The sequence below is a fragment of the Amblyomma mixtum genome, chromosome 1 (genome assembly GCF_055824585.1).
Source record: "Amblyomma mixtum isolate Tamu chromosome 1, ASM5582458v1, whole genome shotgun sequence".
NCBI lineage: Eukaryota > Metazoa > Arthropoda > Arachnida > Ixodida > Ixodidae > Amblyomma > Amblyomma mixtum.
This window is the reverse complement of record NC_143012.1, coordinates 20521014-20545170: the sequence shown is the minus strand read 5'-3', so window position 1 is coordinate 20545170 and position 24157 is coordinate 20521014. Positions and strand designations below refer to the sequence as shown.

General features: G+C 48.2%; 1 protein-coding gene across 2 annotated transcripts in view; it reads left to right on the top strand.

The window, feature by feature from the left end:
* Positions 1–23685, top strand: part of vri (nuclear factor interleukin-3-regulated vrille) — a 90686-nt gene extending 67001 nt beyond the window's left edge. For both annotated transcript variants that reach the window (XM_089588370.1, XM_089588294.1), the window contains exons 2-5: positions 16583–16912; positions 18705–19198; positions 20141–20516; positions 21043–23685. In XM_089588370.1, the coding sequence (XP_089444496.1) occupies positions 16599–16912; positions 18705–19198; positions 20141–20516; positions 21043–21445 (1587 nt within the window). In that variant the 5' untranslated portion in view covers positions 16583–16598 and the 3' untranslated portion in view covers positions 21446–23685. The remainder of the gene's footprint in view (positions 1–16582; positions 16913–18704; positions 19199–20140; positions 20517–21042) is intronic.
* The last annotated feature ends 472 nt before the right edge of the window (positions 23686–24157 follow it).

Here is a 24157-nt window from a genome sequence, read left to right as displayed (position 1 = left end):
AAGAGCGGCGCCCGAATCAACGGCGGAGCAGTCTCCTTGCCCCGGATTCGGAAAGCGCTGATGAGGTCACGCCGCGCCGGCGCTAACCTTGCGCCGCGGCGGCGGCATCTTTGGCGCCATGCCGCGCGTCGCAACGCGTTCCTGCCGTTGTGAGCCCGAGAGAAACGCTTGTCACCGCTGCCCCGGCGGTTTTCTGCGTCTCCGTTCGATTAGTCGCTGCCTCTCGATTGGGTCTTAACCCTTTCAAGGTGCTGTGTACAGGTAACTTCAGTGTAAAAGGGGGATATTCAAAATTGCGCAAGTGCGCTTTCCCGCATAAGAATGGTGTCCCAAATAAGATGGCTGACCATGCGTTTCCAGCTGAAACATAGCAAGAAAGACAGTTTTTTTGTTTGATTCTTCCGAAATACGTTTCTTACATTCTATCCACACTTTTAGCGCCTGTCCTGTAGCCCACGTAGTTCCTTTATAGCGAAGTCGGCCATCTTGTTTGGGGCAACATAGTTATGTGAGAAAGCGCACTTGCGGAATTTTGAATATCCCCTTCAAGTTGAAAATGTGCAGTCTTTGTCAAAAGTAACCAGGCTCCATGGTTTGCTTCTGAATCGTATAACAGAGCCCTCACGGCTTCCCTAAAGATCAAAAAGGTTCTTTGAAGGTGAGAACAGGGGGTCTTTTTACTATACAGAGATTTAGAGCTTGAGGGCTGGCGTGCAGCCTAGTTGCATTTGACAAAGACTGTACTGAGGCGATTATTCCTTTCGAGAATATCTGCTTAGAAAACTGTAAAATAGTAGGTTTGTCATCTAAACTTATCGCACGAATGAAAGGAAATATCAGTAGAATGATCATTCTCAGCCCTCTATCATTTTGAAGTTATACCTGTACGCACTTGTGTATGTAGCGAACTCGAATGTTTTTCTAACATGCTGGACTTTCAACTCTCCAGCATCGTCTTGTGTTTTTCTAACATGCTGGACTTTACTTTCAACTGTCCAGCGTTGTGCTTTTCTAGCACGCTGGACTTTCTACTGTCCAGCCTTTTCTTGTGTTTTTCTAACATGCTGGACTTTCAACTGTCCAGCGTTTTCTTGCGTTTTTCTAACATGCTGGACTTTCAACTCTCCAGCATTGTCTTGTGTTTTTCGGACATACTGGACTTTCAACTGCCCAGCGTCGTCTTGTGTTCCCCCTGTATGCGTTCCTTCCACTGAGTCCTTTGTGTTTACGTTCTTTCTGCTGGCTTAATTGTATGTGACCATATACACCAACGGGTCAAACTATCCACCTTTCTGAGCTAGCGGTGACTTCTTTGGTTCACGCGAATTTCGTGCTCTTTATATCGCTAATGAAGTGTTTTATTTTTGGCTTTAGCCGATGAACTCGCCAAATAACACTCTTTCTAATAAGAACTAAGTGCCTTTCAGGCTTGGTCGCTATTGGGCGTTGCGTAGGATATTTTATTCTCATGTCGCCTTTATAATCTCAGTAATGACCTCGGTTCTGTGCGTGTTCAGTCTGGATAGCTGTCTATTGTAATTTTCGTCTGAATTTTGCTGCCGCCGCAGTTTCGCATCTCCGTTTTCCCTCTCGGCTGTTCATCTTCTTTTTTTATTCGCGCTTATCTTAACGTTTGCTAATTCATCCCTCGTCATGTGTCTACAAATGGTGTTGCAATGATCACAAACTTGCCAGCTTCTTGTCGGTGAGAAGTAATTTGTTTCATTGTTTAATTTACCTTTTCCATTTTTCTTAATTCGTCTTTTCCTTTACTTCCACAAATGGCGTCGGTCAGTGATGTCAGCCGAGTATTGCTGTCGTCTGCGGCGTTTATTTTGAATTATTCTATCGATATTTTTCATCTTATTTAGGACCTAGTTAAATATCACGCCTCAGCAATCTAATTCTATGCGCCTGTCTTCCCGACCATGGTTTTCATTGCTGCTTGCAACACGGCTGTTTCTTAGCAAGAACATGATGGCGTAATGTTGTCTGACAAGGAATTTGCCGTTAAATTTGCTTTGACAGGCGCGTCTAATTCTAGTGTAGTGTTATAGCCTGAAATTAACGCAAATTCATTAGTACAGCCAACATACATTCCAGTTCCATTTGGATTTCAGTACTGACAGCCGAAACAACTTAAAAATTAATTTAAGCGAATGAATATAAAACTTACCAAACATAAAGAATGATTGCATGAACGAACGAACTAATGAATGAATGAATGAATGAATGAATGAATGAACAACGAGTGAGTGAGTGAAAGAAATGCACGAAAATTTTAATGTGGGCTAAAAAATAAAGTGCCGGAATGGTGTAGGTTCCACCGGACCCATCTGCCATCACGGCGTCTGCGCAACAGAAGATGCTTAGCACCACTTAGCAACTTTCGGCAAGCGTTTCTGACCATGCCTTCCTATAGCGCTGCTCTAACATGGATTTTACCGTCCGCGCTGCTCATCACAGTGGGGGGCAAAGCCCACGTGCCTTACAATTTTTTCTTTTTTTTTTCTCCCCAGATTTCACAAAATCAATTTCACAACGACTTGCTCTTTCGTCCGTCTGCCTGGCTCGTGATTTCGCCAGTCCCGTCGCTTTGATTGTTTTGGCTGTACCTCGAGCTAAATCTGTCCAAATTTGTCAACCTGACAGCTGTCGGGAGAGAAGGCTCTAGGCATTTCCCCTCTCGGCTCTTTGCATTTTTTTTTTCATTTTCCGGGCGTTGCTTGCTGGCAACAATTATCGTCTGCTAAGCGCCTGTCAGACAGATGGCAGAGCGGCGTCTGAACGCCTTCCAACGAATCCTTGGCGGCTGGCACTTTGATCTTGCTTTGAGTTTTGACTCCCTGACTTTATCCTCAGTCTTTTAATTCCCCTTCCAATCCCTCCATCGCACTCTATTATCGAAGTTTATTTCGTATTTGAGCAATTAACTATATGACGAAATCACTGCACATTCTTGTCGATCTGCCCACTTATGTCGCCTAATGAACAGCCCTCCTAGACCGGCGCTTATTTCATCGTTGTGGTTTTTGTTCCAAAACACACGTGGCAGTCTTTCGTAACCAGTTCGAGGTTCTATCGCGTGGCGGCGCTGAATCTGTTCCAAATTTTTTCTTGGATTCTGCCCTTGCTCGCCGGAATTCTTGTTGCTGACTGATGACTTCGAAATGATTCGTCTGGATATTGATTGTCATTGAGATGAATAAAATTCCCGACTATCTAAGCTTGGCGAACGTTGGTGCGGCGCTTCAGAGCATGTCGTTATCACAATCATCATCATCAGTCCAATACGGTCACAGCAGGGCAAAGGCCGCTCTTATTGACTTTATTTTGCAGTCCCACAGGATGTGATCATAAGAGCCACCTCCGGGTGATCTAGTTACTGCTCCTTCTCTCGAGCGGTGGGAGACCATGCTGGCTAGCTCTAACCCCAGAACGCAAGTTTTGGCGGTGGAGTGGGCTGACAAAGTCGTCGAGGGCTGCGTACTCTCGACCACTTAACGCGGCCTCTTACCAAGCTCTTTCCGGCGAATAAAATGTTTTACAATCAATCTTATTGACTTCCGATTAACCCTATCCTTTTCCGGCAGCGGCAGTTCTATGTTGGAAAATTTCCTAATCGCTTACCGTGGAGAAGGTAATGTGTTTACTGTTATGAGACAATAGTACACGCAACGTTATTCAGCGCATGCGTAATTTGGGCCACGAGACGCTGTTTCTCCCTCTGTTCGCGGTTAGTACTCGATATAACTCTCCCGCTAGGCGGACAAGAGCAGAGAGGGTGCCGTCAGCCTATTTAAGTCAGCACGCTCCAAGAAGAAGAGACCATTCCGTTCGCGGCCCAAACGGAAGCACCGCAAACATCCCCTTCTTGAACCGCAGGGGTTGTGAGTCGTGTGTTTTGAACGGGTCCCCCCAGGTTGCCTTCCTCTCTGGGTCTCTGTGTGTGTGTGTCTCAAGGTTCGAGGCCTTGCTCGGGCGCCGAGTCGGCGACTATTTAGATCCTTGAAGCGCCGGTCTCCGTCGCCGCCGGTGACGGTGGCGAGGCGACGGAGGCCCGACGCCTCTTTTAAGCCTCTGCCCCTGCTGCTGAGTTGTTGCATTCCTTTCGGCGAGCTTAGCGTTCGCGGCGTTTATAACGCGACGCTCGACTCGAGTGGCGCTTCAACGCTCCGGTGGGTCTTATGTAAGTAAATTCAGAGGCGAAAAAGAGAATTGTGCCGTCTCAGGACACGTGCGGAATGCGATAACCATCCGGAGTCCTCCTCAACGGTGACTCTCTCTCTGCTTTTTTTCATTACCTGCTTACCCTTACCCTTATGGTGCGGTTGTGGTGTCCATTAAAAACCAAATTTTTTACTGCTACTTCCTCAAAAACTATTACGTTTACTATTATAGCCCGAGAACGTCTCAATGCGAGTGGTTCGGAATGACTCCGTTAACTCAGACTGAAATAGTTCTACTAAATATTGAACAAAAATAACTAAATCTCCCGATCACCTAGATGTCTATCGTCGCAAAAATATGGCAGCTAAACTGCACCACCTTATCAGGAGAAGCGAAAACTGCCGCTTTACATATCCGTTCACTAACCTCACTGAGACAAGTGACCTGTGCCTTCACACTGATACGTAGGTCGCTTATGTTTAGTTCGTTTCTTTACTACCCTTTTCTTTACTGTCATAACACGTTCATATTAACTTCACCTAGAATACATCTACGGAGCTCAGAAAAAAATACACCCATTGCCAGGCCTACTTGGACCCTGTACGGCTTAAGCCACGTGGTTCACAGACGCTTTAAGGCTCAAGCCCACCTAGACAACCTCCTCTTTTAGCAGCAGGTTAACGCGGAAGTTCTAAGTGACGACATACTACGACAAAGTAGGCCAAAGCGGGACATTGATTACTCCTTCGAGAGTGACTCGTATTGCATTGGTTGTAAAGCGAGTCGTCGACGCTAATTCTCCTCCCCACACACAGGCAGCAGCGGTGAAAGCGTTGGAACGACGGGGTATTTTCGGAAGCCCAGAGGGCCGACGGGGTCCTTGAAGCAGCAACCCGAGGATAAGGAAATAGAGGCACGCAAACACACAAACACACAGACGCAAGATGACGTCATCCGTTAAGGAGCGGGAGGGGGTTAGTTAAAGCTTGTTATTTCTCAAGACGACCTTGAGAAGGGAAGCGGTGTCGGCGGCTGCCGGCTCGGTATAAACGGTTGCTCTTCTTCGCGTTCGAAAGAACGCCAAGGGCGCCATAAGAAATAAAAGGAAGGAGAAAAAAAAATGCGAAAAGAATGCTAGGGCAACAAGAAACCAGCGCAGTTGACTGCGCGTTGTTGTTAAATTACGTGCTTAGATTTTTTTTGTCTTTATTTTGTTTCACAGTGTTTTCGATACGTCTAGCCGCATTTTATTTGTTTTTTTTTTGTACTTCTGCGTGAAAATAATGCACGAAACTCCGTCGTGGAACGATTTAAACGGGCCCGTTTTCAAGTAATACTGTTAGCTATTTTGACAGGATAAGGAAAACGTATTCAGTAATTAATGTCGGTTCATAACCCTTGTTTCGCGATCAGTAGTTGGCACCACGTGGCCCTTTCCGTAAATGGAGAAGATTTGCAACTTAAAATTGAGTTTTTGCCGTCCCTGGAACACCAAGCCGACGGAAAATGAAGGTTTTGAATGCCTTGGATTCACTAGTTTTTCTAGAGCGTTTGATGTGTGAGTTACTGTTTGCGGGGTCAGTGCTTGTACCTTTGACCGTTAGGTTCGCTCAGGTAAGATTAGGTTTGGTTAGGCTACGAGGTAAGCAGGAAATTTCACTGATAAAGCCTAAGGTCAAGCGCCGTAAGCAGAGCTTTGTCCAGGCTTGGGACTGAGTACGCGTTCACAGGAGGGAGGGGGGGGGGGGGTATGATGTCACTCTATCACTATGACTTCTTCGTACAAGGTAACGATTGGGTGGCCTGGGTTACTTTTTCTGTGCGCGCTTAACTAACACCAGGGGATGAGCACAGGGCAGATTCCATAACCAGCGAGCGGTCATTCCTGCAAAGCGTGCTTCACTGCATTATAACTAGGCGCTCGGAGAAACTAGCCCTCCAGTTTGCTTGGGGTCCGGCTTAGCTTTGCGATTCGCGCTTTTCCTTTCGTCCGTGTAGTTGAATGTAAAAAAAAAGAGATTTCGCATGGCATATACGTTGCATTGGTAGTTCTTTGCACTGTTGGTAGCCTTACTGGAGCGTACTGGATGAGATTATCTTTACAACCTCGCAAAGCAAGGTAACGTTCTTGTGTAAGTCGTGCAACCTACGGTGCACAGGTATTGCTGTGTAGCCCATTACCGTTAGCAGGACTGTTTCGTTAATAATAGGCTTAAGTTTCGCATTGGATGACTGTACACGTCTGCGCTTGACGTTATGGCGTAATTTTACTGACTGTCCTAAGGTAACGTTAATAGAAACTAGCAGCAGTAACAGCAGCAAGAAAGCTTGGCGGACGAAAAATAAACGAGAAACGACGCTCTAATGAGGTAAAGTCGTCGCAATATATTTTCATGTCATCTTTTCCTTCATCGTGAGTGACGCTTTGGTTAGCACTAACTTAAGCATTAAGTTCGAGAAACTACACCCATCGCCGACTCTCACCACGAAGGCCATAATTGGGAAGTTCCATGGGTGTTTAAATATTCGTTGTCTGTAACTGTGTGCGAATTTTTTTGTCCAAGTGGTTTCAGTACCGAATTAAGTGGTAGTGGGCGATAAAGACGCAGCGGCAAAAAGGGGTGTTTTGGCATATTTGCAACTGATGCCTCGCTGAAGCAGTTAAAGGCAACCTACAGAGCTGGCAAGAACTATAGTCCTGCGTCTTAGAACGAATAGAAGCTGCGGAAGCGCACAAAGTAGTAGAAAACAAAAAAATAAAGCGGAAGAGGGGGTATAAGGGAGGGGGGGGGGGGGAGGGGACGTCACGTAGAAGGCTAAGCGCGACAAAAACGGCCGAGAAAACAGACGAAAACATCAGAATGATCGTCTGCTTTTTTTTTCTCCCCATGGCCGCGAGCGACAACGCGTTGGGTTCGAAAGGAGCTACAACAACAACGGTGTGTGTCGTCGTCGTCTGCTTGTTTTCTGTGCGCGCTAACTGCGAGCTACCGGAGGGGAGGGCGCAGCGCGCTTCAAGGGGAACGAGAGAGAGAGAAGTCACGTGGGAGGGCTGTCAGAGGATAACGAGAGAGAAATAAAAAGTCAAAATGGCGGCTAGTAAAGCCTCCGGCCACGCTGCGCGGCGTGTGGCCTTCCGGCCGCCAAGCGAGAGAGTGAAAGTCCCAATCGGGTCGAGGCTATGCAGACGACGGCAAGCGCGCGTGCGAACGAGACAGGAAAGCGACAAGAAAAACGCAGGCAAAGCGAACTTTGGTTGCGCGCATGCGCGGCAAACTGATGGCGGACGTTGTTAGAAGATTCCCTGAGTGTCTCGATTAAGGTAATCTCTGCATGGGGCTTTTTAATCGTGCCGATTGCGAGGCATAGATGACTCTTGAAATTACCTAGACCAATTTGATAAACGTATTTCAAGTAAATATTTGGCATCAGGTGCGTGTGGATACTTAGCTAAGCATTATTAAGATGTTTCCCTCAAGAAAAGTTTTGTCCTTGCTGTTTATTCCGTATATTAAGCCAATCATTACCCAAGTCTAGTACGAAGTTCGCACTGTTCGGCATTCCTGTGGCGAATGAACGGCAGCAGTAATTTGGAGGAACACTTTTGCTGAGCTCCCAGCAGCATAGCGTTCCACGCAATTACTCACGGGGAGAGGCTATGCAGTCAGTTCAGCATCGCAGAAATGTCGGGAAGTGGGAACTTTGTACTTACCTTGGCTACTGGTCGCCAGTGATTGGCTAGTGATTCAGGCTGTTATGTATTCTGAACAATGAAAATAAAACGTATAAAGGCAGTATTTGTACCAGTCATCAAGCCTGAAGGATATTCGTGCAGGTTTCGGATTTCCTGCGGGCTACTTTCTGATGAGTTGCTTCAACATAAAGCTAGATTCCTGTAGACGAATCCAAGTTTTCGGCCCAAACACTAAGCTCTCTCTGGTTGGTTTACAACTTGCAGACAAGCTGATTGTAACGCCACTAATGGAGTTTACATGAATCCCTCTAAAACTGCTCAAAACATGGTTACAATGGAGGAGTAGCTGGGGGAGCCACCAGCCATTAGTCTTCCAGCTCATGAGCAGAACGTGCGTTTGCTCTCAACTTATGTAATTGCCCAATGGGCGTGCCTGAAAATGTTTGTTCAGAATTTCCTGACGAACGATTAAAGAACTCTGGTCGGAAGGCTTAGTGCGCATAGATCGACCTATATCTGTCTGCCTGCCGTACATCGCACGGTTTACTTAGATTACGGCATGAAAAGATTCCATTTGGAGCACGTCTCTGGGACGTCGTCAGCACGACGCTGGCGCGTCGCAGGGGCGTCCCAGAGGCGTCGCAGACGCGTTTAAAGGGCGTTTCAGGCGCGTTGTAGCAGTGCAAAGTTCTACAATCCTTTTGCGTGAGAAATGACGAAACAGTAGTTTCTCGTTGTTCCATGCGGATATTGAAGTTTTCTTTTCTGCTGTTCTATTGGCGCCTGGAATTTTTATGTTGCTTTGAAGAAACCAAGTTGCGCTATAAAAAAGACAGCCGCAGGAAAAAGCCTGTCTTTTTTATAGCGCAACTTGGTTTCTTCAAAGCAATGCACCAACTTGCCCAACAAGAAGTTCTTCTAAATTTTTATGTATGGAATATGAAGACTTGCTTTTCAATCCTACTCCAGATGTAAGCTTTGAGCCAAGTAGGCGGTTTAATAGTTACGAACCACTCTGAAAAAGTAAGGAACAGTACTCCAGATGTAAGCTTTTAGCCAAGTGCGCGGTTTAATAGTTACGAACCACGCTGAAAAAGTAATGAACAGGCTCAGAGGACCTGTAAGTAGCCAGTACCTGTATGTGGGTGCAATAATAAAAGCATTCTGAGGTCAATTTTATAAGGGAAATAAAGAAAATAAAGAATGAAACCAAAAGTAAAGAATGAAGAAAAGAAAGAGATCGAGAAGATAAAGAAAAAGGAAGGAAAGAAAGAAAAGAGAAGAAAACAAACTAAGAAAAAAAGAAAGAAAGAAAGAAAGAAAGAAAGGAAGAAAGAAAGAAAGAAAGAAAGAAAGAGAAAGAAAGAACGAAAGAAAGAAAGAAAGAAAGAAAGAAAGAAAGAAAGAAAGAAAGAAAGAAAGAAAGAAAGAAAGAAAGAAAGAGATATGCGGCGAGCTAAAAATGCACTCCACCCCCTTTCTCGTTCTCCGTTTTCAGCGAGCTCTCGCACCGCACTCACACACACGCCTTCTCCTTGACACTCCCGCTCGTGCCGCTTCCTTGAATGCGGCGAGGTCTCCCCTGTGCTGTCGAAAGCGAAACCTTCGCGGCGGCGGCGGAATATCGGAATCGATTAGCGGACCAGCCAGAGCGGCAGCAGCCCGAGACCTTGTTTACCAACACGGCGTCCTCTGGCGGCGAGGTTGGAGTGCTGTGAGACGGCGTCGCTTATTCGGGCTGTCGCCACGCGTCCTCCAGCTTCCGCACGGTGTCGCGACGCGCGTATCGCGTGCTCGGCTCTTGGGCAACGACAGCCGATGCTTTACGGCGGGAAGCAGTGTTATGAGAGGGCTGTATCGTGAGTAAGCTGCTTTGGTATAGTGCGCTCATCACCGAAAACTACTGTCGCATCCAACTGCTGGTCAGTAAGGAATGTTTTCCAGGTCGGCAGATCTACGCCAGCCAAAGAAAGAGCCCTATCTCCAGCATTCTTAGAGAAAAAGTTTGAATACTGGAATATTGTGAGGTACTGATATGGAAATATTGGAGGTAATGGTCCATTCTTTCGTCGATGCGTTGCAAATTAAACTTTTTCCATATCTCGCATCGAGCAGTCAATACTGCCATATAAAACCAATGGGGAAAGTTTCTGACTACAGCAAAAACGTTAATAGCAACAAAATGATGGCCTGCCGACGGGAGACCTGCGTCTGTATTGATTGTTATAGTGAAACCTTACAATATATGAAAAAAATTCTGTATAAAACTTTTTCCGTTGAAAAATGCTTTTTGTCTACAATCGCTTGGTATGGTGGAGAATGTGTTGTTGGTGTTCACGTGAGTAGTGAATAAGCCTGTGGTTAGCCTTGGATCGGGCATCCTCCGCTAATTGGTGACCGTAAGACCTCCAGTATCGCGTTTAAAAGACTCCTTCCATTCGCAAATGCATCAAATTACTATGCTTTGCTGTGGGAATATGCCTCCTTTGCCAAAGGCAAGCCCTCCATATAATTTAGTAAACGAACCCTACCTCGGAACTTGGGCAGCATAACCTGCCTTTAAATGGGAGAGCGCTAGGGGGCATTTTAATCCCTTTAAACTCCCTTCAAGTTTACAGTGTAGCACGAGGGGTCTTGAATGAGCAAGTAAATGCGCCCCGAGGCGTCTGAGTATAGACTAGGAGACCTAGGCAGCGCTTCCTAGTTCTCTGAGCGGTTTACACTTCTACGACCGCGGCGACAAACAGAGCTGTATATACACAGGGCGCGCTTTATCAGAGGCCGCAGTGATCGCAATCGGCAAACCGACGCCGCAGACGACCGGGGAAGATTATATCGCCTCTCGCAGTCTAGCGACGTTTCCTCGTAGGTGACACAGAAGGGCCACTTCCGAGAAAGAACTTGGACTAATCGTCCTTCTCAGGCGGCCAATAAACGGCAGCGATTGTTGTAACACGCCCATGCACTCCCCGGTCTAATGAATCACGCGACCTAAAATGGCACATTAGACTGGCACTGGAGCATTGGTAATTTGCTGTCATTCCGTCTCTTGGCGCTGGCTGGCCTATAAAGAGTTGTAGCTGGTTAAAAGGACAAGGCAGAGCTCATATCGCATTTTTTTGTGTACCTCACGTGACCTTATCTAATCTGGGACGTCATAGCTACCGTTCAGCAGTTAAATGATAAAGGTTGGCGACGTGAGGTACTAAATTGAATTCTAAATTATTTATCGGGTGTAGGCGGATTTAAAGTGGCGATTCAGGTATAGTAAGTCTAACGCACAATTCTAAAAAAAAAACACGCAACAAAATCTTTTCTCTTCATACACTTTTAAGAACTCGCTGTCTATTACCAGAATACTGAAGTAGCTGGAAAAACACTGCAAAATAGTGGTAGGGGATTAATGTAGTTAAACCGAGCAGACGTGCGAAGATGTGTTCAGCCTGGTTGGCTCATGGTTTTGCTTTGCAACGTCCTCGGCACGTCTGGCGACGGGATAAGTTTAATAGTAGTATTAGCTGATGAAGCCGACGATGGGCAATGCAGCGCGCGATAGTGTGTATTAGTTCAATAGTACTATTAGTCCAATATTAGCGAGAGTATGTTGAAGTTTAACACGAGGCGTGATCGGCTGCTACGATAGCGTAGTGCTATCGTGCAGTAGCCAGCGAAGCTTATCCATTCGCACCCCGTGGGCTCGAATCCCACTCGCGGCAGTATTTGTTTTATTTACGGTTTGACCAAGGTCACCCTCAAGGCCAAGCTTTACACAATCTCAAAGAGCCAGTTAGACCTCGTAACGCAGTGCTTTCACACTAAAAGAAGCGCATGGCGCTCTGTTCGCTTAACCGCAACAGCTCGCCGTAGCTTTTGTCTAGACGTTTGGGCGACAAAGAACAATACGGGCGTTTAACTAACGCGCTGACAGAACACGTCAGGACAGTAAGAATAAATAAATGGTGAGAATCGCAATAGCGAAGGCGGAGAGCTCTCGAAGGAACGTGACCACCATCTGCGGCCGACTTCGATTAGGCAACAAGTAAATTACCGAAGGGAAAAAAAAGTGAACACAAAAAAGAAAATACCCTTAAGTATCATCGGTGAATGTGATGAGGGAGGCTAAATAGATCTTTTGGGTAGTGTTTACCGGCCACCTCAGCCACCGCCCGGGGCAGCAAACGATGAGAAGCAGTAGCCGTCGACCGCCGTAGGGCTAATCTGCCGATCGACCACGAAGGTCCCGGCAACTAATAACTCCCCCGGACCCTCCCTGCCGCTAGCGGGAACGCCACGAAGAGGGAACGTGCGCGCGCCATGAATTGACTCACGACTGGTAGCAGCAGCAGCAGCAGCTATATAGTGGCCGTGGTCGAGAGGGAAAGTTGCGCGACCTTTACTCGGCGATGCGAACTCTATCGTTTACTTTCTGTACTCAGCCCTCGTGTTCGCTGCCATTACACGGTCGGGCTAAAGGAGGCAGGTTTAGGAGGAGGAGAAGGAGTAGAGAAGGATGGCTTTCACTGAGGCGGGCCTTCCGTTAGCCTTTTTTCTAATATTGTTATTTGATGGATTTCGCTTTCGGAGTTTTTTTTTTTGTTATTGTTCTCGCCCCCGTTCGCCTTCGTGTGAGTGCGCGGTGGCTTTTCTGTCCTGTTTGCTCCCTCCCGGTCGTAGTAGAGCCTTGTGTGTGCGTGGGTAATTGAGGAAAAGCGTACGGCCGCAAAGTACACGGGGAGCCGGTGTCCGCCGAAGACCCGGGGAGCTTGGGCAGACAAGTCAGTTCGAGTTCGATACTACGGCTGGCATTTGGATTTCCACCGCTTGAGGTTGCTGGTGTTACTGCTACTGCTGCTCCTGGTTCTACTGCTATTACTTCAGCCACTACTGATACTGCTTTGCTGGCGTTATGGCTACTACTACTACTACTACTACTACTACTACTACTACTACTACTACTACTACTACTACTACTACTACTACTAGTAGTAGTAGTAGTAGTAGTAGTAGTAGTAGTAGTAGTAGTAGTTGTAGTAGTAGTAGTAGTAGTAGTAGTAGTAGTAGTAGTAGTAGTTGTAGTAGTAGTAGTAGTAGTAGTAGTAGTAGTAGTAGTAGTACTGCTACTACTCCTGCCACTACTGCGATTACTACTGCAATGACTACTGAAACTACTGTTAGCCCCTGCTTCCCACACTGCTAATGTTTAGTACTGATGTTTCTGCTGCTTGCGCTATGCTCATCATCATCATCATCATCATCAGCCTGATTACGCCCACTTCAGGGCAAAGGCCTCTCCTATACCTTTCAAATTAACCCTGTTCTGTGCTAGCTGTCGTTACCTTATCTCCGCAGTCTTTTTAATCTCATCCAGCACCTAACTTTCTTCCGCCCCCTGCTATGCTTGCCTTCTCTTGTGATACAGTCACTTGCACTTGAGGACCATCGATTATCTTGCCTTCGCATTACATGCCCTACCCAAGCCCATTTCTTCCTCTTGATTTCGACTAGGATGTCGTTAATCCGCGGTTGTTTCTGACCCACTCTGCTGCTGCTATTCGCTGCCAGTTTTAAAACCAAGTTAGCTATACAATCACGAAACTATTAACATATGCAGACTGTAGCTTCAAACTTAATACTAATAAGTCTTGACGAGCGCTTTCGTCTATAACATTTTTGCTCCAGTGAACCCGTACGCTATCAGTACAAATGAAATCAAGGACTTCACTTGATTGAAATTAGTCTAAACTGCGAATGCGCCGCTCTTGATTGGGATGATTCAGCTGTTCTTGATATGAAGGTGACAGCTGGGCTGATAGTTGACTTTTGCTCTTTGTGGAACCGCAATATGTCGGCCAAAGTTTCACTATAAGTGGAACTTCTTTAAAAGGGTGGGTCTTCAACGCAAGCGGTAGGAGCATCCTCGAACTGCAAGACACTTTGAGCGAAGTGTTCGTTAGAACAAAACCAATCATAGAAGGTTATTAACGAAGGCTAATCGCAGTCTACGTAAGCCATTCCCTCAGAAAAATTTCTTTACACAGTCTTTAGATTGCCCATAGAATTTTGTCTGTAAAGTCTATAAACTCTCTATTAGGCAAATCTATAGACTGTGAACAGACAGAAGGAAATATTTATAGTAAGTCAATAGGGACTATGAGAAGTCTATAGATTGTCATAGACCACTTTTATAAGGGTTCAACACTAATGAGGCTCGTTTGAGGTTTGAATGCAGGTGACGTCATTGACTACGCAATTGCCACCTGCCAGCACCTGCAATTTTTCTTGCTAAAATAAAAAAAAAATGCGCAGCTGCATTCGAAAAGTCAAGTTCACTCCCCACTGTGCGCAGCAATCCTGGCTGCAGAATTTGGCAACGCCAGGCTGTATTGCGAAGTCGAGGGAATCTCCGCACCTGCTTCGATAGTCATTCCAACGCACCCGATCCCGCGCTGGAATAGAAAGCGCCAATCGCATTCTTTTCTGCGTGTTCCTTATATTGGTTCTCGCGTGATGCGCGCTCCGGGGCGGCCTGTTTTTCTGCGTTCCAAATTACCTGGCACTCCAGAAATCGGGCCCGCGGTTGCCGTATGTGTAACACGGGGGGAAGAAAAAATTGAACAATAAAAACGAGGTGAAACAGTTTTTTCTGCCCACAAGTTTTGTCCTCGCTGTTACGTATAATGGCAATACTTCGTCGGTTTTGTGTTTCGTAACAGAATACGGCCAGTGGTGAAAAAGTTTTCTCGTTGGAACTGCTGCGCGGCGCCCTCAACATGTTCAGCGCGGTTGAGCCTAGCTCTCTGTCAGATATATGTTTTTTTTCCTAGTGAACCAATAATTGTTAAGAAGAGAGAGCTTAGACTTTTCACGCTTTCTACACGCGAAGGAGGGGCAGCGATAAATCAATTGAAGGGATCAATCGCAAGTGCAGAGCAGTATCAATGAAAGCTTTATAGCTCTTTCGTATCGGTAATTCAAGAGTTCGTTCGTGACTGGATTTGGAAACAGGCAATCGTCTAGGAAAGTCTTATCTGTGTATCTGTGACCATCGTCATCACTATCGTCATCATGCGTGGTAATGAAAAACGCAGCCACTCACCATGCCTTGATCTTATCAATCACAGTCATGAAATCACTGCTGATAATTCCAGAATACTGCTTTCGGGACCATAATTCCCGTCTTAGGAATCGCTGGGGATTTTAGAACACGAAGCGGTACCGAAACGTTAATGACTTCCCGAATTTGTCAGTGACAACATTTTTCAGCATCGTTCAGGACCAGAAGAATTTTGAGTGAAGCCATGGTTGTCATCATCAGTGCAGCTTAGTCATGGTCCCGAAGAAAACGGCACACAACCGATGCGTTGTTACATTGTTCCATCGTCGTTTAAAGAGTGGACAGGTGTAAGCAATATGGAAAGGGCCACCTTTGTTGCATAGAGCCGATGGTGATGATGTTCCCTTAAAAATGAGCGAAAGGCCTGCAAACCATTCGCTGAATTCTAAGCGGCTCCCGTCTGGGTGAATAAACTTCAAACGACTTTAGTGAAGTTCGACGCAGTAATAAACACAAACCGTCCTCTTGATTCCAAAATTCAGTGTTCCCTTTCAGGTTGCTTGTACACGTACACCCTTGAGTAAAAGTGAGAGACCTCCCCCTTCCCATTTACATTCTCACCAAACTGTCTATTATTTTCTCTTCACTGTAGCGCGAGTTGTTGGTGCTAAATTGAATTAATTCGAAATAAATTAATTTAACGTGGTAGCGCTGTTTTTCTCCTAGGACTGCCGTGGTTATTTTGATCGCTGCATTGAAACGTCGACATATCTGTTACTGCGAACGCCTCGTAAATGTGCACAACCGAGCCCCGTATTCAACTTTTTGGACGTGTTTCGTCTCAACTTTGCAATCATGCAGAAAAATGTCGAATTAAAAAAAAAACTGCAAGCAACGAATACTTTCCGCAGCTTCAGCAGGTGGGCATCTATTGCACCTCCGCCAGCCATCAAGTAGATTATTGCAGTTCAGGAAAGCGGTAGGGTTTTAGCATAGTTTAACCGAGTAGACGTGCGAAAGCAAGGGACCTTGAGGACGCCAAGGTCACTCTCAAGGTCACCCTCCCATTGGCTACAGCTGGCGCACGCTCCTCCGAACTTAACCGAGCTTCCTCCCATTGGCTGCAGCTTGCGCGGTGCTCCTACGAACTCACCCGAACTTACCCGAGTTAGTCCGAGTCTCCGCCAGCCGTCAAACAGATTATTGCAGTTCAGAAAAGCGGTAGGGTTTTAACATAATTAAGCCGAGTAGACGTGCGAAAGCAAGGGACCTTGAGGAGGCCAAGGTCACCCTCAAGGTCACTCTCCCATTGGCTACAGCTTGCGCCACGCTCCTCCGAACTGTCCCGATCTTCCTCCCATTGGCTGCAGCTTGCGCGGTGCTCCTCCGAACTAACCCGAACTTACCCGAGTTAGTCCGAGTCCTCACGCAAGATTTCTGGTTGTAACCGTGTTAAGAAGTGTTTTTCGCACTAAAAGTCTTTGGTTGAGTGTGGGGAGTTCATTTTGCCTTTGCTCACGGGTGTGTACGTCTGTCGCGAGCATACGCAGTCCATCTCAGTGACGTTTCCCGCGTTCCCTTTCCCCCCTCTTTCTTCTTCTATCGTTCCCGGTCCACGCTTCGGCCAACCCCCCCTCAACTACCACCGTGTCCTGTCCCGGCAGCCCATGGGCGTCTGCCATGATGGTCACTGAGGGAGAGCCCATCGCCAAGCAGCCCAGGCCGGGCGAGTGGCTCTGCTCCATGGCGGCGGTGGCGGCGTCGGCAGCCGTCGACCTGCGCGCCCGCGAGCCACTCTTCCCGACGCGCAAGCAGCGCGAGTTCATCCCGGACAACAAGAAGGACGACACGTACTGGGACCGGCGGCGACGCAACAACGAGGCCGCCAAGCGGTCGCGCGAGAAGCGCCGCCTCAACGACATGGTGCTCGAGACGCGAGTGCTCGAGCTGGCCAAGGAGAACGCCGTGCTTCGGGCAGAGCTCGCCGCGCTGAGGTGAGGACGTCTTGCAGTGTTGATTGTTATAAGGGCTCGTTGTTGAGCCAGTTGGTACGCACAGCCTTTTTCAGAAGTAAAGAGCCCAGGGTGTTTGCTTCTAAGTCGTGTAGGGGGACTCTGTTAGCATTCATGGAAGTGACATATGAGAGGATCCATCCCTTATAAAAATGGTCTATAGACTTCTTATAGACTCTATTGACTTCCTACAGATATTGCTTTTTGTCTATTCATAGTCTATAGACTGTCTATAGACAAAAGTCTACTAAAAGTGTATGGTCATAAATCTATGGATTGTCTGTAGACTGTCTATGACATTTGTATTGCCTATAGACTTTTGTCTAGAGACAGCCTATAGATATTATAGACAGAAGTCTATAGACACTCTATAGACTGTCTAAAACTTTTTTGTAAGGGCGCGACCCGAATTCTCACCTTCAAGTGATTTGGAACGCTACGGATACGTTACGAGCCACACAGTGTGGCTTGTAAGCTAACCTCCTGGGCTTTAAACTTTTGACAAAGGGTGCACGTGCTTAGGAGGAGAATTGTACTTCAGAGAGGGCGCGGAGTCAGCAAAGATAGCATGGGTTGGTTGTTGGTCCATTTGTTACATGCTTAGGAAGGGAACAGTGCTACAAAGATGACTCAGAGTCAGTACAGAGGATACAAGTTCGTCGTTGGGCCATTCGGTACATGCTTAGGAAGGGAACAGTGCCACAGAAAGGACTCAGAGTTAGTACAGCGGTCACGGGTTCGTTATAGGGGCATTTGGTACATACTTAGGAAGAGAATTGTGTTACAAAGAGGACTCGAAATCAATACAGACGACATGGAGCAACCTTATTGAAAACTCTTCCTAGGTCTGGTCCTCACGTACGTTGTTAGCTAACGCAAAAAGGCCAATGTAGAAAAAATACGCCTTAGAAAGACTTCTTGTTGGCCTAGTTATTATTGATCAGCAATAGTATTCCGGCATCGAGTAAGTCCTGTGTTCTCTGTTCTCGGTGTGGGTTCCTCTTTGAGCCATAGTCCTATTCCTAAACTAGTGGAATATATTTTATGCCGAATTATACTAGGCGCCATATTCACTAGCGAAGACGTCCAGAATAACTTCGGCGGTCATGCTGGTCCCGAGCCTACGTCTTGCCTGAGCTACGGTCTGAACATACAGGCGGTGTTTCCAGTTGAAGTTGGCAGTGCTGTCGCCGCTGTGATTCGAAACTATGACCTTTCACGCACTAGCTTAAAGGCTCAAAGCGTGCACTGCTTACAATAAGTATGCCGACCTGAGGCAATTGAACATTGATAGAAGCTCCTAAGCTCTACCAAAAGAGGCAGATTCCTGACATATAATACATCTAGTACGCCTAAAGCTTCCAGCACAAGAGTAACAGGTAATCATTTCCTAGAACCGGTGATGAGAGCAAGGACTGGGTCACTGTGCAGCGTCTCCTTTATAAAAAATGTGTAACAAATTTCTATGCATTCCTCGTATACCCTATTGCCTCCCTTGATATTTCCTGTTGTCTACTCATAGTCTATTGACTGTCTATAGACAAAAGTCTAGCGAAAGTGCATGACCATAAATCTATATATTGTCTTTAGACTGTCTTGAGGATTTGTATTGTCTGTAGGCTAGTCTAAAAGATTTCCCTACAGACAGTCTGTGTACTTTTTGACAAAAGTCTATGGACAGTGTATATAGACTTTCTGAATAAATTTTTGCAAGGGCTGTTCGCTGTTCACCGTCTGCCGCTACAACGTTTTTTTCCTCCTTGCTTCTTTCCAGCGCTCAAAATCCTCCCAAAATTAACGTCTCTCCCCTCAGGGACAAATTCGGAATCCGCGGTTCGCTCGTGGTCGAACAAGGCCCTCAGCAGCACCCGGCCGACATAGCGGCAGCCACCCACGTTCCGGTACCGGTTCCTGTTCCGGCCGCGGGCCTTACCGACCTACGAGGACGCCGGAACAAGCTGCTATCCGCGCTACTTCCGGCCCTGGTTCCGCAGTCTCCCGCTTCGGCGTCGGCCCCTCAAGCTCTGACCACATCACCGACACCGTACGTGACGTCCCTGGCGCAGCAGCAGCAGCAACAGCAGCAGCACCAGCAACACCAGCCACACCACAATCACCACCATCAGAACCAAAACCATCACCACCAGCAGCTGACTCAGCAGCTGAATGGCCAGCACCAGCCAGCCCTGCTCTGCGCAGCACCTCCCCCGGCCCTGGACGACCACAGGACGGCGGCCACGGACCAGGAGTCATCGCCGTTGTCCTCAGGTGAGCAGAAGTTTGCGGATTAGTCGAAATTCGCTCGAGTTTCTCTCAAGTTTCGCTCGGGTGCGAATTTTCAAATATTGGAAGCGACGCGACCATAGGTATTAGTAGGGTTTACTTTCGCGCATGAACCTGAGCAGGCATCGAGAGTTATTGCCTTTTATCATTCACCTGAAGAGAGGCTCTTCTCTAGAGATCTTTAGTCCGACTTCCTGTAGTATCCTGGTACTTAAAGCCTTCGTTCTTGCGGACGTTTAGAGCATGTGGGCGTGCGCTGGACCAAAACTCTCGAGGACCAGTATAAGGTAGGAAGTTGGATTTGTGGGATGTAATTCATCCCTTCGTAAGACCACAGCCACCTCTTTCTTTCGCGAGTGGAAGTTTGCCCAGACACTTATTTTGTTGTTTTCGTTCTATGCGCCTGCATACTGTGCAGCTGTAGTCGAGCAAAATTATATATTCTTAAACGCCACCCCTCCTTCTAATATCAGGGCTTCTCGGCTCGTTTATACACGCCCACCATTGTGAAAAGGCAGGGAAGGCATTGATCTATTCATTAATGAATCAAAGCGAACGTTATTTCAACTATGAGCCATGGATGTGAGAATTCATGTTTGATGCGGAACAGAGCAAGTATTCTCCTCTTTCTGTGTGTCCTTACCGTTCGCTGCATCAACTGGTCCGTGTCGCGGTGAGAGCGGGAGCGAGCCTCCGCTTGGATCATCTAGAAAAGAAGGGAGAAATCGAATTAGAATGTAATTGGCATAGAATCGTTATTGGTATTGTGGAGTGGCAGAAAATCAGCTTGGGAGATTAAACAAGGCAATAGGAGGGGAGGAGGGGTGGGCACCGAGGTAGGTTCTCTATCCCGCACTGAATCTAGCCAAGCTGATGACGATGATAGCGATGGTAGTTGTTATACACATATCTGTCCTCCTCTTGCAGGGTCGTGGTCCTCGGCAGAGGACAGTCCCCCGGCGCACCACTTCAGCCTTCCGCACAAGCTCAGGCACAAGTGGCACATCAGTGGCTCGGAGGGCGGAGTGGTGGCTCCGCCGGGAGGTGGCGCGGCCGTCGTCATCACTGCCTCCGCCATGGTGTCCGGCAATGGCACCGCCAACGGCAGCAACGGCAGCAGCGGCGGCTTGTCGTCGCCCGAGCTGCGCTCCTCCTCGTCGTCGTTCCACGGCCGCGAGGATACGGCCTCGTCGGACGGCGACAGCGGCGCCTCGAGCACGGACGCACCCTCGCCGCGCCGGGACGACTCCTCGCGGAAGAGCCGCAACGGCTCGGCCGCCGGACACCACCACCACCACCACAGGTGCGGACCCCTTACCGCCACTGTTACGAGGGTGTTTTCGGCTTGACGCACGCGGTTGGTGAGGCCTCTGGTGGACGTCTGATAATTAATAAAGTAGGAAGGGCGCACACATTTGAATAGTTTCTTTTGAAAGGAGCAGCTTGTTAGGCTTAGACAAGTGGATTGAGCTCAATGTTCATGGTACGTCCATCCCGCATGGTCAGTCAGTCTAGCTGCTGTACTCACTCTCTGAAGGCCAGTTCGAGAAAGGGCTGCACCACGGCTTTGTCTAATATGGCTGGTTGTAGTGCTAAAGGTCAGGTTAAAATTTAACGCTGCGCTGTGTATTTAAGTTTTGTACGCAGGATGGCAGTGGAAATTTCGGATACTACATTTCCTTCAATAATTGGTTTGCGTCATGGCAGGTGTTACGTACGACAGACAGCGGCGGTGTCACATTGCGTTCAGTAGTGTGAAGCTCGTGTGCGATTCATCGTTTTCTTCGACCCGTAGTGATAACGTCGCTACGCGCCCGCCTTTCATGCAGGTCGGCCCACTCGCGGTTAGACCTGCAGACGGAGAACTTCCAGCTTCGCTCCGAGATGCAGCGGCTGGCGGCCGAGGTGGCCAACCTGCGCGACATGATGATGAGCGGAGGTCCGTCGCCTCACAACGGGGCGCCTCCTCCGCCGCACCTGCACCCGCTACAGGCCGGACCCGGCGGAGAGCTGCACGCTCCCGACCACCCGCCGCACCTGCAGCCGCCGCCGCACCTACAGCACCTGCAGGCGATGCAGCAGCTGACCTCGCAGTCGCACATGCACCACCACAACGGCGGAAGCAGCAATGGTCGCGGCAGGGCCGACGAAAACCGCTCGCCACCCGTCGTCGGCAACGGAACGTCGGCGCCCTCTATGAACGGTAGTCGGGAAGACAACCCCAGCCACTGACGGAACTGTACCGCCTCCCCGTTTGCTCGTCTTTAAAAGCCAAGGTGCTCTCACGCTTTTGTCTTGCGCGCCGCCGACTTGTGAAAGGAAGAGGCACTAGAACGAACTGCGCATGCGCGGCGGAGCCGTTGAGCGTACGTCACTTCCCTTCCATCGCACGACCGGAAGCAGCGGCACGCGTGCGCTGCAGCGCTGCTCGCTCCTTTCCGGTTTGACGTCATCCTTCTTTGCAAGCGCCAGAATGACGCCACTGGTGTCCCTACGCCATTTTAAAGAGACTGAAACGCGCATGCGCAGTGGCGCTGGTCACGTGATGCCATCCAGTCCGGGCGCGCATTGCTCGTCGCGGGTGAAGAAATGAATGAGCGCGTATGTATGTGCGTGTGAACATGCAAGCTTTCTGCCACTGACTAAACACCTGGCACCACCACCCGAAGTTTGCTGCCAGAACCACCGGCTCCGGCTGCAGTCTTCACAGAAATGGACAAATTGTGCAAACCGGATACGTCATATTTTGTGCTTGACGCTCGTCAAATGAGTGGGCGCCCGTGCTCCGTGCACTCTTTCCTTGACCTGGCTGTCTTGCCGGCCTTCGTCGTCATACCAGGACCCGTGGGCAGCCTACAGGCAGTACATGTCCGCTACCATCTTCACATGTCCTCTAGACATGTGCGTGTCCACGTCCTGCTGTGACCTGGCTCGCGCGGCTGTCGGCGTCTACGAGAAGCGAGCAGTTGAACAACTAAGCTGCTGGTCCTTCAGCCAGTGAAAAACCAGCCCTGTCGTAACCTAGTACTGAGCCTACCGGCGGCGGACACCATTGTGTCCCCTGGCGCCATCCAGAAGACAGCTAAACCCTGCCGGCGCTGTCACCTCGCTTGTTCTTGGTTCGTCCGCGTCGTGATCGTCAAAGTGACTGACAAGTCGGTGCTGCAATAACCAGCCAGCGAGACCTTCCTGCCATCTGCGTCAGTGTCGCTGTCTTGTGCAATCCAGTCAAGCGGTCGTTCAAGTCACCCCTGCGTGTCGTCAGTGACGGATGACTACCTACTGTCCTCATAGTCGCATTGAATGGTTTGCCTTGGAGCAAACAGGGTTTTGAAGATTTCTTTTTTGGGGGTCCCATTCTGGGGTGTCCCTTTCTGGGATCTCAGTGTAGGTCCTCATGTCGCGGCGAAGTTCTTACATTTTTGTGCAGCAAGCCTCTGCACCATGGAAGAAGCACGTGGAGACACATCGTGTAAAGAGACAGTTATTGCCCTAATAAGGCGGTTGTATGTCACCAGCGATGAAACATTACCAAATACGGCGACTATTGTCGTGCAAGACGTTCCACGTCACTGTGCTTTTTTTCCTTCCATGGCGCAGCGGCCAGCTTCGGTGAACTTCTTTTGTGAACGCATGGTTGATCTTGATGCCGTGAACAGTGTTTATCTATGCGGTACCAGTTTGTCACTGCCTTCTTTTATATTTTTTCTCACTTTACGATCATGTTTCATGTTCATTCTAGTTTTATCAACCTTTAGCATGAAGTTACCACGAATTTTCGGCACTCCGACGTCAGCACCGGGTCCAAAAGAATCGCTGTTATAAAAAGTCTCGTCGTGATTCTCCGCTGAGCGTCGCCACGTCCGCGCTGTGCTTTTATTTATTGTGTCGAGAGGTCAGCGGAGAGCCGCGGACGACAGCTTTGGGCGCGTATTCAGAAATTAACACATAGATCACGACGTGGGCGGAACAGGAGCACCTAGAACAAGAACTGATATGCGGGGATGGTACTACTGGAAAAGTTGTCAGATGTCCGCCAGTACTTGTCGAACAACTTGCAGACACCCGATCCACGAATCCCTAAGTCGATGAAACTTGTCACGGCAACTGAGAACCACATCTTGCATTAAAGACAGGAACACAGGTGACTGTCATAGAACAAGCATTTTCCAGTGTCTTCAAGTGGCGTGACTGTGGCGTGACCATAGTGAGGTTTCCAGCCAGGAATGAAAAGAAAGAGCTTTTTCAAAAACTTGTGCGCATTCACCGGCTTTTGTCATTGCAATATCTAAAACGCACCAGCTGGTGTAGACTGTGACCCTCACGGTAATTAAAAACGGTTGTAACATAAACTCACGCCCGAGGTACACAGGGCACAACATTACATCAGGGCTTTGAGCTTGCCGTGAGGCTTGGGCCTACCGTTAAGAGCTACTTTGTCTATCTCCGCAAATCATGATGATATATAACGAATGAATTTCTGACCTATGTTTTTATTTTTTTTTCGTTGGGGGGAGGGGGGGGGTGCTATGTAAAAAATATCAGTTAAGAATCAAGCTCCCAAACGACATCGCAAGTCAGATGACTTCGCAGTGCCTGTTGTGACCCTCAACATCTCTTGTGACGGCAGCCTTGGCAAGATCTCACTGCAGTCACCTCATGACCACCTCGCTGGGACTGGGACAGTGCTACTGAATCTTGCCACATTGTGAGCTAGCACGTCACCTTAGCGGCGTCGCTTACAAAGGTGACATCTACAGAAGTCCACTCTTCTTGCCAAGAACTTCCAAGAGTAGTTATGCCAGCCACTGGCCTCTGTCTTCTAAGTGCTCGGAGCCAGCAACAACGGTTGCTCTTAACGTGCACATGCATCGAAATGGGAATTCGAAAGAAACACGTAATGCGACACTGGAAGCTCCACAGTTATTCTCAATCTTGTCTGAA